This window comes from Acanthopagrus latus, chromosome 1 (genome assembly GCF_904848185.1).
Source record: "Acanthopagrus latus isolate v.2019 chromosome 1, fAcaLat1.1, whole genome shotgun sequence".
In the NCBI taxonomy this organism is placed as follows: Eukaryota; Metazoa; Chordata; class Actinopteri; order Spariformes; family Sparidae; genus Acanthopagrus; species Acanthopagrus latus.
The window spans coordinates 16,767,902-16,781,348 of record NC_051039.1 but is presented as its reverse complement, the minus strand read 5'-3'; the positions used below and the strand labels follow the sequence as shown (position 1 = coordinate 16,781,348).

General features: G+C 43.4%; 1 protein-coding gene across 8 annotated transcripts in view; it reads left to right on the top strand.

Annotated features, from left to right (window-relative positions):
* grin2bb (glutamate receptor, ionotropic, N-methyl D-aspartate 2B, genome duplicate b) overlaps positions 1-11,544 on the top strand; it is a 105,680-nt gene extending 94,136 nt beyond the window's left edge. For 4 of the 8 annotated variants that reach the window (XM_037099388.1, XM_037099425.1, XM_037099406.1 and 1 more), the window contains 2 exons: positions 660-898; positions 4,542-6,944. In XM_037099388.1, the coding sequence (XP_036955283.1) occupies positions 660-898; positions 4,542-6,944 (2,642 nt within the window). Of the gene's footprint in view, positions 1-659; positions 899-4,541 lie in introns of all 8 variants that reach the window. The other 4 variants (XM_037099398.1, XM_037099434.1, XM_037099453.1 and 1 more) reach the window with 3 other exon arrangements.
* The last annotated feature ends 1,903 nt before the right edge of the window (positions 11,545-13,447 follow it).

Here is a 13,447-nt window from a genome sequence, read left to right as displayed (position 1 = left end):
CATTAACATTAATGTAAAACGATTCTTACACCTATGTACGCTTTGTTTTCTTTTCCCAAGGTTCATTTGTTGAAGAAAATCTTAGTGAAAAACTAGCTAACAGCTGTCTGAGACACACACACACACAAACATTCATGAACAAAATAGTGTTATGCAAGCAATGGGAGAATATATACACCCTTGATCTCACACACGCACTCACAAAACACAGACCATCGGTGCAGATCAAACAAATCTCTCTGGATGTGTCCTCCCCCTTCAGCAGCCCCCCCAGAGATGTGGAACTGAGGGGGACACATTTTAAGACGGAAACGCTTGTCACATGACACACACGTTTCCTCCCTGCAGACTCAAGTCAAGTCCCATCAGGCAGTTTTATTTTTTCAAGGGATAGCCTTGAATAAGCGATCCTTAATGAGGATGATCCTCAGGGGGGGCGTTCAGTCAAAATAATGCAGCTTGACATTTGTTGCACATACGTGAGACCTGAGCTGTTTTTGGCATCTACTACACATCCAAAAAACACGTCCCTCTATTTTTTTCGCATAGGTACATGTTCAGACTCATCCAAGTGTGCAGGTCACACAAGCATACACACAAACAGTAACACAGACACATTGACACAGTAACCTGTGTATTTGTGTCTCTGCTTCCTTCAGGTGACATGGAGGAGCTGGAGGCCCTGTGGCTGACGGGTATCTGCCACAATGAGAAGAACGAGGTCATGAGCAGTCAGCTGGACGTGGACAACATGGCGGGGGTCTTCTACATGCTTGGAGCTGCCATGATTCTGTCATTAATCACCTTCATCTGTGAACATTTGTTCTACTGGCAGCTGCGCTTCTGTTTCATGGGCGTGTGCTCCGGGAAGCCCGGGTTCACCTTCTCCATTAGCAGAGTGAGTGCACTCGTGTGTTATTTTAGGTCTGACCTCTGTCCTCCTGACAGAAAGATCATAGGAGTGTTTGTTTTAAAACCACTGGCTGTGGTTGAGGTGTATCAAGTCAGCCAGGGGGAAATGATGACTCACCAGACTTACCTGTGGCTTTTTTTAGCCCGTTAGAAAACAAAACACTAGTCAACAGCATACTGTGCTATACAAACAAAACAAACAAACAAACACTAACCTATCTTGATTACGCATCTTCATCTTTAATTATATTGATCATTTTACAATAATATGATTATTAGCCATTCAAATACTAATTTAACCTTATCTGTATGATTTCAAAATCTGTATTTCTGTCCTACTTCCATTTATGTGGCTTTCAAACATTGTATTACATTTTTTTTTACCAGAATTACCATAATTCTTCTGCTGTTACATATCAGAGCTCTTTACAGAACAGTACCACAACAAACCAGTGGTAAAAATCTGTGAGGTTTATGGTGTAACTGATTGACAATACAGGCTAAGAATAGACAAGAGATGTTTACTCCAAGTAAAGGTGTAAGTATGCTCAAGTTGGATAGTTGTATGACCCGAGTGTAACAAGCTTGTGAAAAAATTGAAGGTGACTTTGGACAGGCAGTACACATTTTTAGACAGTCTCTCTAAAGGTCAGTCAATGTGTTGGACATATTGTTACATAAAAAAATAACTTGGCCAAAAATTAAGAGCTTGAGAATTAAGCCTTTTTCTAACTTTCTCACTTCTGCACACATGGCCAATAGCAGCATGAAATGAGTGTAACTGCAAGTTCCTCAGTTTGAGAAAGTTACAAAAATTGTCAAACACAGTGGTGGGGGGACTTTTTCACATGGCACTAGTATTACCTCAGGGCCTCTAGTGATTTGTAATAATTGCAGAGGGTGCATGTTATCTTATCTCTGTACGAATCTTCCCACGTCGGTAATCTGTAAAGATTCCACTGCAAATAGCCAACCATATTTTATCTTGTGGTAATAGTCAATTTGGAGAAGGCATCGCTGTGATTTTACACTGTCACAAGTCATTATCTGTTGGGCAGCAGTCAACGTACTCCAAGATTGTTCAAATTGACATTTAGAATAGTTAAATGAGCTGCAAAAAGTGTATTTATGCTCGAAACACATGTAGAAAGTGAGCAAAACAACACTAAATGATATTGTTAATGTGCCTGTAGAAGAACATACTCTCTGTTTCTGATATGTTGTGTTGATACCATGAGCAGGGGAATCTGAGGATAGTGTCCGTTAGTTCAAGTAAAAAACATTTTTCACCTAGCCCGGGGGAATGTGACACAGGAAATGCTAATGTAAGGAGGAAGTTTCCAACTCACATGATGTCCCCTGGTGACACCAGTCCTGTGTTAAGAGGGCTTTATTCAGTTTTTACGCAAGTCAAACTGTGGCACTAAGAGTGAACACCTGAAATGTGTATAGGTCACTTAAGCATCAGAACTAGTAAATAACAAAGGAAGCATTTTAATGAATTCTTTACAGCCTGATTAAGGACAATGAAAAACAACCAGTCTTTGATGTGCACATGTCAACTGTCAACCAAATATCCCATAAGCAGCGGTTTCAGTGAACTTTATTGCTCATGACCTGCGTTGCTATCAATGTGTTGTTTGACAGCGAGACCAACCAGCATCAGTCCCCGACGGAGTTAACAAAGCCTTCAGTCTTTGAGAAAGTCGGCTGTCATCAATTTAATGGCGCTGAAATAAAAGCTTCTTACTATGCTACGCATTCTCAGACGGTGACCTGAAGGTGTGTTTGTGGAGAGCTCATCCCAGCATTGTTACGACTCTGTTCAAATGGGTCACTTAACAAGGCGTCTCGGTGTTATTGATGCAGGTTGTTGAGGTCCATATAAATAATCACTTGAGGTGTAATTCATTTGCATAATGTTACATTTCACAACAGGGTCGAGGGGGTATGTTAGTGCATGCAAATTGCCTCAGTTATTCTTTGCCAGAGAAAAAACAGCAGCGTTTATGTGTTTGGTGTTAACGCTGAAGGTGTTTGTAATTGTAATGTAATTTAGATTACAGCTACTCAGACTAACCTGAAAGAACTTTAAACACAGATCTGGCCTGTAGCACTTCAGAAACATAGACAGAAACACTTCACTTTGCTAAATTGGCAGCAAATTCCCTCTGTCTTTGTAGCTTCTGAAATGAATATTTGTATGCAAGATGTAAGCTTGTTGCGTGGTAGCTTTAAGATTCACTCTGAGCTTTAATGTGCTACTTGTTGCTTTACAACATGCATTTTAGTGCAAACGTGTTTCAAGAGAGACTCCTGTTACTCCACAGTAGGATATCTTTTATACGTTCCCAGGCCTGGTTTAAGGCTTGAGTTGCACTGTGAGAAAGAAAAACTTGTAGTTCGAAGAACAAATTGCAGGTCATATACAGTATATACACTGTGTAAGGATAGACAAGTGATGAGAGGACAAAAGGCTAATAAAATGCAGAAGAAGAAAGAGAGATCGGTCATGATGAAGAATAAAAGCGGCAGCAGGACAAAGGCGGAGTATAAAGGAGCAGACAGAGCGCTGTGCCAGTAACCTGTGTTCTATTACCTTTCACAGCCGCTGTAGTAGCTATAGATGTAGAGAGATAAAGACCAACAATCCCGTTGGAGCGGCTGCCGTTCACCCGGGCACCCGGAAACAGAGATAAAATACACACACAAAGAGAGAACGGAGGCATAAAAGGGAAAGACGGTTGACGATTCAGATTCATGAATGTAACTCAGTGACAGGGAAAGTGACTAAGAGACAGACAGAAACTGTTTCTGACAAGTTGACGCCTTTGAGGAATGTTGGCCCGCGCGCTGGCTGGTGGGTAGTGTGTCCTCGACCTTTCGGATTTGGCTGTCGCCTCTGAGGATCCCTCAGCCCCCATTTGAGCACACTTTTTGTCTTCACTGGCAAAAAAGGCTTTCCCCCATCTTGAATAAATCCTGAATCAAAACAAACAGAGGGACACGATGATGCATGATGATATTTTAAATACAGGATTGTTAATGCGTGTCTCAGGTGTCAGGCAAACTTTTACACAGTGATTAATATCCTTGACACTGTTTTTTTCAAGAGTAAAACGATCAGCCAGTGGCGCCAGAGTCAGCCGAATTGAAATGACATTGATTCAACTTATTGATTGGTGGTCAAACCCGTGAGCTCACTGCACCTTTTGTGTCATCAATCAAGGCTGCTCCTTCACCTCTCCTTCAGTCTGAGGTGGAGATCTGAGCAGCACCTCTCAGAGTCCATGCTGTTCCCCTGAGAGAAGTCATTTATGAACTCAGACCCTATTACTGTTTAACAGTGTGTAAACAAGAGGGTGATCAGATAGAACATGGCAATGCATTAACCTCTCTCTGCCTCTGTCTGTCTCTGTCTGTCTCTCTCTCCGTCTGTGGGCCTGTCTGTCTGTCTGTTTATGTGTCTGACTCCGACATTAAATCTTGACACTGCTACACATTTTACTGTTGTTTTTTTCTCACTTCCTATCTTACCTCTCTCACTCGTATCCTTTCTTCCTCCCATGGCCTGTCTCACCCTCTCTTTCTCTCTCTACCTCCCTTTTCTTGTAATTTTCACACTCCAGGGTATCTACAGCTGCATCCATGGGGTTCAAATTGAGGAAAACAAGTCAACCATAGACTCGCCCTCGTCCACTATGAAGAAGAACATGAACAACACACATTCCAATATCCTGCGGTTGCTCCGTACCGCCAAGGACATGACCGCCGTCCCGGGCATTAACGGCTCTCCGCACGCCGCTCTGGAGTACAGCCACAGCGGTCGTGACTCGGCTATCTATGACATCCAGGAACACCGGCGCAGCTTGGTGGGTCACCCTGTAGACTGCAAGTCAGCGCCGCCCTACATGCCAGAGGACAACATGTTCACTGACTACATCAGCGAGGTGGAGAGGACTTTTGGCAACTTGCCCCTGAAGGACAGCAACCTGTACCAGGACCATTACCTGCACCACCACCCGGCCTCGGCTCTGGGTATGTCCGGCCCACCGCCTAATAGGCCGCGTAGCTTAGGCAGCACTAGCTCGTTGGAGGGGGGCATGTTCGATTGCGACAGTTTAGGGGGAGGGGTAGCACCCATCTTCACCACCCAGCCCCGCCCCTCCATGACTCACAGGAATACCAATAAATTTGACCTGATTGCTGGCCACACCCCTGCGGAATCCAACCAGGGTGGGTTCAAGGGAAGCAATGTGTACGGGAGGTTTTCTTTCAAAGGAGGCGCTTCCAGCACGGGGCTCATCGGGGGGCATGACAGGTACTGTGGTGGGGGTGGGGCAGGCTCGGGGGGTGATGATGGGAACATTCGCTCTGACGTTTCGGATATCTCCACCCACACTGTCACCTACGGCAACCTGGAGGGCAACAACAAGCGGCGTAAGCAGTTCAGGGACAGCCTGAAAAAGAGGCCAGCATCGGCCAAGGTCAGACGGGAGCATGACGAGATAGAGCTGAGCGGCTTGAGGAGGAGACCCCACCACCACACCGTCCACCACCACTTTCCCCATGGGCCCCAGGCACACCGCACGGTCTCACCTCCCCTGGAGCGGAAGCGGGGAGGTGGAGGGGGTAATTCTTCACCTTATTCATTCCGCAAAGAGAAAGAGAACCTGAGGGATTTCTATGCGGACCAGTTCCGCTCCAAGGAGGGCAAGGCCAAGTGGGAGCAAGAGGGTGGAAGTGGAGGAAGCGGTGGTGTGGGCGGTGGTAGCGGTGGTGGTATCTGTCAAAGCTTAGTTCCTGTAGAAGATTTCCTCAAAGGTAAAGGCAAGAAGCCGGATTGTAAAGGTGGGATTGGTACGGCAGGGCAGCAGGCCCACACCTGCTGGGAGAAGGGGGTGTCTGGGATAGGAGGGGGGGGCATAGCAGGGGGTGACTGGGAGTGTCGTAACTGTCACAGTGTGTGTCACCATAGTGGAGGCGTAGGAGGAGGCGGCACCTGCCAAACTAGCGGAGTTGGCGGAACTAGCAGTCGCCCCACCTCCGCTAGCTGCAAACGCTGCGACTCCTGTAAGATACAGCCGAGCAACCTCTACAACATCAGCGAGGATCATAACATGGTGTTCGCTGCAGGAAAGAGTAGTGTAGGACCTGCCCAAACACAAACTCAGGCGCAGCGCAGGAAGCTAGGGCCAGGAGGGAGGGTATTAAGGAGGCAGCACTCATATGACACATTTGTGGACCTACAGAGGGAGGGGGCAAGTCGCATGGGAGGGGTTGGTGGGGGCGCTGGAGGACAGTTAAACCAGCCTCGAAGTGTGAGCTTGAAAGACAAAGACCGCTCCATGGAGGGCCCCAGCCCATACGCTCACATGTTTGAGAGGTATTCGTGTGACAGGGACTCTTCCATGTTCGGAGGAATAGGTGGAGATAGGGCGAAAGGAGGCTCATCCTTCAGTTTGTTTCGTGGAGGCGAGGGTAGTTTTCATCAGCGGTCGGTGGGGGAGAGAGACCTGAGGGACAGAGATAGAGCTATGATGGGAGGTGGGGGCTGTGGTGGTGGTGGTGGTGGTGGTAGCAGAGGGGCCGGGACTTACTCCTTGTCTAAATCTCTCTACCCAGATAAGGTGAACCAGAACCCCTTCATCCCAACCTTCGGCGACGACCAGTGTCTATTACACGGTGCCAAACCGTACTACATCAAAAAGCCACAGACGCAGCAACAGCAGCAGCAGCAGCAACTTCTCAACAACAGCCGAGGAGGAGGGGACTTCCGCGGCTCCATGGGAGCCGCATCCTATTTGCCCGCGTCCGCCACAGCTGGGGTGATGTCCAACGTGGCCCCCAGGTTCCCCAAAGAGCTGTGTTTGGGCGGGGTGGGAGGGCCCATGGGGAACCACCACGGGGCCAGCAAGATACTGCCTGGGGGCAGGGACACGTTAGGTTTGGGGCCGGGACAGAGACCCTTCAACGGTGCCAGCAATGGACACGTTTATGAAAAGCTCTCCAGCATTGAGTCAGACGTCTGAGGGTGAAGACAGAGGAAGAGAGAGAGAGAGAAGATGAAGTGGGTGAAGAAAAGAGAAAGGGACGGGGAGAAACCATACAGGGGGAAAAACGAGAAACAGCACGGGCTGATGACCTCTCTGTGTGAAGAGAATGAGGAGACACTGTGTGTTGTTCTCACTCCACTAAATGGAGAGAATTTGGACGTTGCACAGAGGCCACTGCAGGCTAAGCTGTGGTGAAGTCCGGCGGGAGACAAGTTTTTAATGAGAAGAGAGGATTCTGGTGCTGCTCCGACGCTCAGAGAAAGATAGTGAGGGAGGGAGGGGAAAAAGTGAAATAAAATCTCCAGTCTCTGCTCTCTTCACATGCTCATTGTCTTTCCCTCCCTCCCGCAGTTCTTTAACACCAAAACAAACATTTTGTTTAGAAACGGAAATACAATCATGAATGAGAAACAACACTTCTGTTGAAGTCACAGGGTAAACTAATAATAATTGTATTGATAATGTTGATAATATTATTGAATATTATTCCAGTGTTTAATGATGATTGGTTTGGATTGTTTTTCAATTTTATTTCTTTAAATAGTTCATGTTACATATTTGTATGATGTTAATTCTTTCTTAGCTTACCAATATTACAGGAGACTGCAAGACACGCTGTCAGGACGGATCTTTTTTGGGGTTCCTGTAATTTGGACTCTTCTTTGCTATTAATTCTTCATGTTTGATTTTTTATACTTTTCTTACTTTTGAGTGCTGTGAAGTGTATGTGAAAGGCGTGACTTGCTGAGTACATTCTATGTACTCATAAATTTGCAAAGAAGGTCTTTTTTTCAGCTGCAGAAGCAACATCATCATACTGATTTGCCGTTTCCTCTCGTTTTTCTGCTTGGCAGTGCCACATGGGTCTCGCATTTTGAGCTGGATGTGCCTTAAAGGATTAATACTGATTTTCTACACACAAGATCTGTTTAGTTGGTAGACAGATCCACCTGCAAACAATTAGTCAATCGATTTGAGAGTGAAAACACACCTAAAAACCACTGATATGAGAGTTCCATAAGCATCATACAACATACAATTCTTAAATTCCTACATATATCCTCGACAATAGCAGGATTACAAGGGTTAAAACCACAGTGCCATGATAAAAAAAAAACATTCCTGTCCCCCTGAAAATCCTGGTATGTCAGAGCCGTGCCGCTGTATGTGAAGAAATATGATTTACAAATAACATTTAGAAGCGTCTTCTTGTCCCAGTAACTCCTTGATTAATCTAACTTCATTTACTAAGAGGCTCAACAAGCTTCACCTCCTCAAACCTCACTATTCATTTCTGCATAACAGATGACCCAGGAGCAGACTATCCATTAAATACATGTAAATCACATTTAATGTCCGCTTGTTGCGCTCGTTGCATTTCATTGGCTCGGGCTCAATTGGCCGTGACAGTGTTGCTGTTCAGGACAGGGACATAATGGACTCTCAGAGTGAGGCCTCCGCTTGCTGGGATGAGCAGCACAGAGCATTAATTATGTGATGATTACAGCCATAAGCCCTGCCTGCTGTATTAGACGGTCACATTTGAGCGATGGAAGGACACGTGCTGAACATCTTCCCCCCTGCAGGACCACAGCAGGCTCACGGTAAACAGGCCCAGATGATCAGAGTTAGTTATTCGTAACATACTCTCACCTTTACAGCGTGTCCCTTTACTTCAAGTGTTTCCTTTCTACAAATGGGGTAAAAGGAATAGTTTGACATTTTAGGAAATCCACCTATTTGCCTTCTTGCAGAGTCTTAGATAGAAGGTCGATAACGCTCTCATGTCTGTACAGTAGATTTGAATCTACAGCTGGTTAGCTTTGTTAAATAAACAGACTGGAAAAAAGTTTTTCTTGACTTTATGCAAAAGTAAACACACCTCGAATACTCAAAAATCAACATGTTACCAGAGAAGTGGACCTCGGGTCAACTTGACTCACTGTTTAGATGATTTGCAACTTGACTTGACAGAAAATAAATGACTTTTGACCCGACATGGACAAGGAAGTTAAAGACTGAAATGACTTTGTGTTCTTTTTACATTTTCAGTTTATATTTGATTTTCTTTTTAAGTGATGGGAAAGGAATGTCTCATTTTGATTGAAAAGAAATGATTAAATAGAAAACCTTTTCAGTGCAATATGGACTGTGTGCTTGAAGCATTGTTTGCACCGTTAACATAGGAGCTTTGACCTGAACAGAACGCGGCCATATATGGTTCGGAACTAAAATTCTTACATATTGCATCTTTAATTGCACCAAAATAGTTTTTTTGTGTATTTCACTGAATAATAGTAATTAGCATGCAAGTTAAAGTCACTGTCATAATTTTGAACAGCTTAGATTAACTGGAGGTAAAACTGCAGTCATTTTTTATTTTTTTGAGGGGGAAGTAAAGTAACTTTTCTTAGGACTTGACTTGACACGATCTTTGACGAGCCTTGCCCAGGAAAAAAATGGTTCGGGCCTTGCCTGAGACTTGGGACCACATTACATGAATATCACGTCTGCATGTAAGATGCTATTTCCTGTTTGATTCATTTACACAAAAACCACAACTTCTTATTTTTACACTTTACACCTTAGAGCTTTAGAGGTGCAGTAGCATTATTCTTTATGCAAAGCCAAGCTAACCAGCTGCTAGTCTAGCGTCATATTAAACACAGATTTGAAAGTGTTCAAGATCTTCTCATATATCTCTGCAAGGGAGAATGTGGAACTATTCCTTTCTTACTGTCAAGAGAACGGGATACTAAGTCTATCACTGTGTGAACTCGACGCCATGTTGCTCAAACTCCCATTTTTCGCCAAATGGAACAGAAGAAAATCATTTCAGCACATACTGTAACCTTGATTTCTCCCTCCACCAGACCATAATCTGTTTCACATGCTGAGATTTTGATGAAGGAAAGAATTTGCCCTCAAGTCCAAGGTCCTGTGTGGATCGTGTCAGCTGCAGACGTTTGAGGAGAGAAAGAATGAAAGCGGAAGGCGGAGAAGAGAGAAGCAGGTGGTAGGTTTAGTTAGAAAAAAGCCTTTTCTTTGCGATACTCGTAGATGTTTAGATGAAAAGGCGGCTCCTAAATCCACAACACCAGACACACAGGTCGTCTCCGCTCTAACACAACACATAGATGAAGTGTTTTAAATACAGCCCTCCATACTATTAAAATCTCCATCTCCAGTTATTTATCGTCACTTAAACCTGACTTTTAGACATTTTGCCAAACCAAAATTTCAATACCTAAGCACAATCTGACTGAATGGGTCCAGTATTTAGTTTGTTGTACATCCCAGTCAGAACTTTAGAGGACTTTTCTTCTCTTGGTTGACAAGTCAGTATGTATGATACCAGGGATCTCTAGTGTTTGTGAGGACTTGCATGTATACACTTTTTATTTATTTATTTCTGTTTTTTCAATCTTTAACTTTTAACCCAGAAGAAAAATGGGTGTTTTTGAACAATGTTTGGAATTTTTATCAATCTTCATTGGTACTGATGATCCATGTAGTACTGTAGGTGTGTGTGTGCGTGTGTGCGTGCTTGTTTGTGCAGGAGAAGACACCAATCTAACAGTCGAGAATTTTGGCTAAAATTGATTTTAAAAAGAAACTTCACTAGGATAGAAAACATTCTTTCTTTATTAATGTTTTACAAAGCTCAGTTTTCTTGATAGTTCGTGTAAATGCTTTTAAACAAGGTTGAGGTCTTGGTTAACACATTCATCGTCACTGAAGAAGCCTTCTTCATCTCAACTACTTTTCCTATTTTTTCCTTTGAATAACGATTCATTATTTTCCGTTATTGTATGTGCCTGAATACATACGCTTGATTACCTCTGTGTGTTCTCATATGGAAGAGAGACAGAGTGTGTGTGTGTGAGAGATAACTGTTTATTGTACATGTATTATAAAAACTGTATGTAAATACTTTACCTCACGCTCATGGACTTTTGATAACAAACTGTACAAAATGGCAAAGAATAGATCTATTTGAGATAAATCTTTGATTCGTAGGTCCCCTCGCGAAATTGCTTTTCTAATGACTTCTGGCCAGGAGATGTGCAATCATTTATTACCACACACACAATGTGCACACTTAATAAGTCGAGGTTTGTTGATGTGTTTTGATTTTCCTTTTGGACTTGGTCGAAGACCAGCTTAGGACAAATTGGAAATCATCATCACTCATCGGTACACAGAAAGCACAATAGATTATCTGTTGCACTGTTACAGTAGTCTTCTTTGATTTTTCTTTTCTTCCCCTCTTTGGCTAATCTTCTGGTTTTTTGTGTTTTACCACAGAAGATCGAACGACCCCATTCCTGAGCTGTACAGATTGTGAAAAATGTACATAGGACAAAAAAATTCTAGTTCACCCTCACATTTTTTGTATGGACAGAAATTACTTGTGTGAAGAGAGTTATTTCAAATTTGATTGAATATTTAGTAATATTGAAAATGAGATTAAACACAGTCAATGTGAAAATTAAGTGCTGAGAAATATTATTCTTCTGTCTCTTTGGAATAAAAGTGTTGAGTATTAATAAAAAATAAGAAATCTCAAAACTGATTTCTCTTGTTTTTATTGTTTTGTTTTTTTTAATCATGTGTTGCATCCACAGGGCTTCTGTCTCTTGTGCTGTGTTTGTATGTGGCATTCAAGTGCACTTAACACATGTTGTAACAGATCATATTATTATGTCCTCTAGGTCATCAGTGGATCTGAGATAATGGCTGCCGCGCGAGTGTCATCCTCTCCTCTTTTGTTTGTGCCTCTCGCTCTCTCTCCTTGTGTGAGATTGATGTTGGACAAGAGAAAATAGATAAAGAGGCTTGAGAAACAAGAGGAAGAGGAGGGGGGGGGAATATATTGAAGCGAGGAAGAAGCGATGCAAACTGAAGCGAGCAGCAGAGATCAAAGCTCCCCCCAAAAAACCTCAGCACTCCCCCTCGCTCTTCAGACTCTCTTTACTCTCAAAGCCTTGTCCAGCAACAGGAGTTATTTAAAGAAACCTGCAGGTTGGAAAATGTACTGATGCCTTGTTACGTGTGTGTATCTATAGATTTTGATTTTTTTTTTCTTTGCAGCCCTGGATGCTGACACAGAATGAGGTGAGGATGTAGAAATAATCTTTTTAATCAGTTTTACTACTGAAAAAAAAAAAAAAAACATCCTCTGGTTACTATTTTCTCGCCCTCTCAACCATCGCTTCTGCTTACTTGTTCACTCCTTTTACGCCAACCCAACAACCTCAGGATGCATTGCAACACATGTAACTACTTCTTGACAATTAACTGTTACCTAGCAACTGGCTCTCTTTTCCAGAGATGGGGAGGGATGAGGGGGGAGGGGGTGTAGAAAGAGAGACAGAGAGGGGGAGAGAGAGAGAGATTTATACAGTATTCCCACAGCATCTTAACTGGATTGGATGCAACAATGCATTGACAATACAACACCAAAATGGAAAGTACAGCCTGAGCTTAACGCCCACACATAGCAGCGTAGAGAGGAGAGAAGAAGAGAAGGAGGGAGATGGATGATGATGATGAGGAGGAGGAGGATGGGGTGGTTGATGTACAGATTATAGTGTGATATAAAAAAGAGGGGGGATAAAACACGCACAGGGAAACAAAAGATGAACTGACAAGTGTGTGCAGATGCAGAAACAGAGACAAAAAAAAAAAAAAAAACACCCCAGAAGGATGCCACACCGACTGCAGCATGACAAGAGAAACCGGTTGCTGTAGAAACACTTGGCAAAGTTTTAATGAAGGCATAAAGTTTTGCGCGTCTGTGCCCACAACATGAACACACGCCATCGCCGTACGCAAACAAACAGTGTAATTATGATAGCAGATAATAGGCACCCCCTGCCGGGCCGCCAGCACCCACCCTGACTACAGCTGAGCAAAAAACATCAGATTAGACCTGCATGAATCAGGTGTGATGTCGCATCTGATTACGGCGGCGGGCGAGCACTGACACCCTGTGGTGGCTACATGGACTCCTCCGGTTAGTGGTGCGCAGGATGACACAAGGATGGAGTCTGTTTTTATTACAAGAGTTTAAAGGTGGGCTGCGTAGTTTTGGAAGAGACATTTAAATCAGAAGAGGAAGATTTATGCCCAAACAAAAAATGTTCATTTTCAGGACTGAACAAACATTATTCCATACTGTTACTTTGTTCATATGTGGCGGACCCTGCCACCTTTCTAGCTCCAAACAGTGTTCAGGACCTTGATTTCCTCTGAGAACAGCTTGTTTATTCAGTTATTTATTCATAAACAGTATTAAGTATTAGCTCATTTATTGTTAATATTAAAATTCTGAGCCTGTGTTTCTTCTCCAAAACCACATAGTGCACCTTTAAGGCAAAAGTTAATGACAAAAAATGATGATGTTACAGGAAAATTTAATTTAGGGTTAAATGAAGAAATGGCAGGTTTATTTTCTTTCTTTTCTTGTAGTCAAA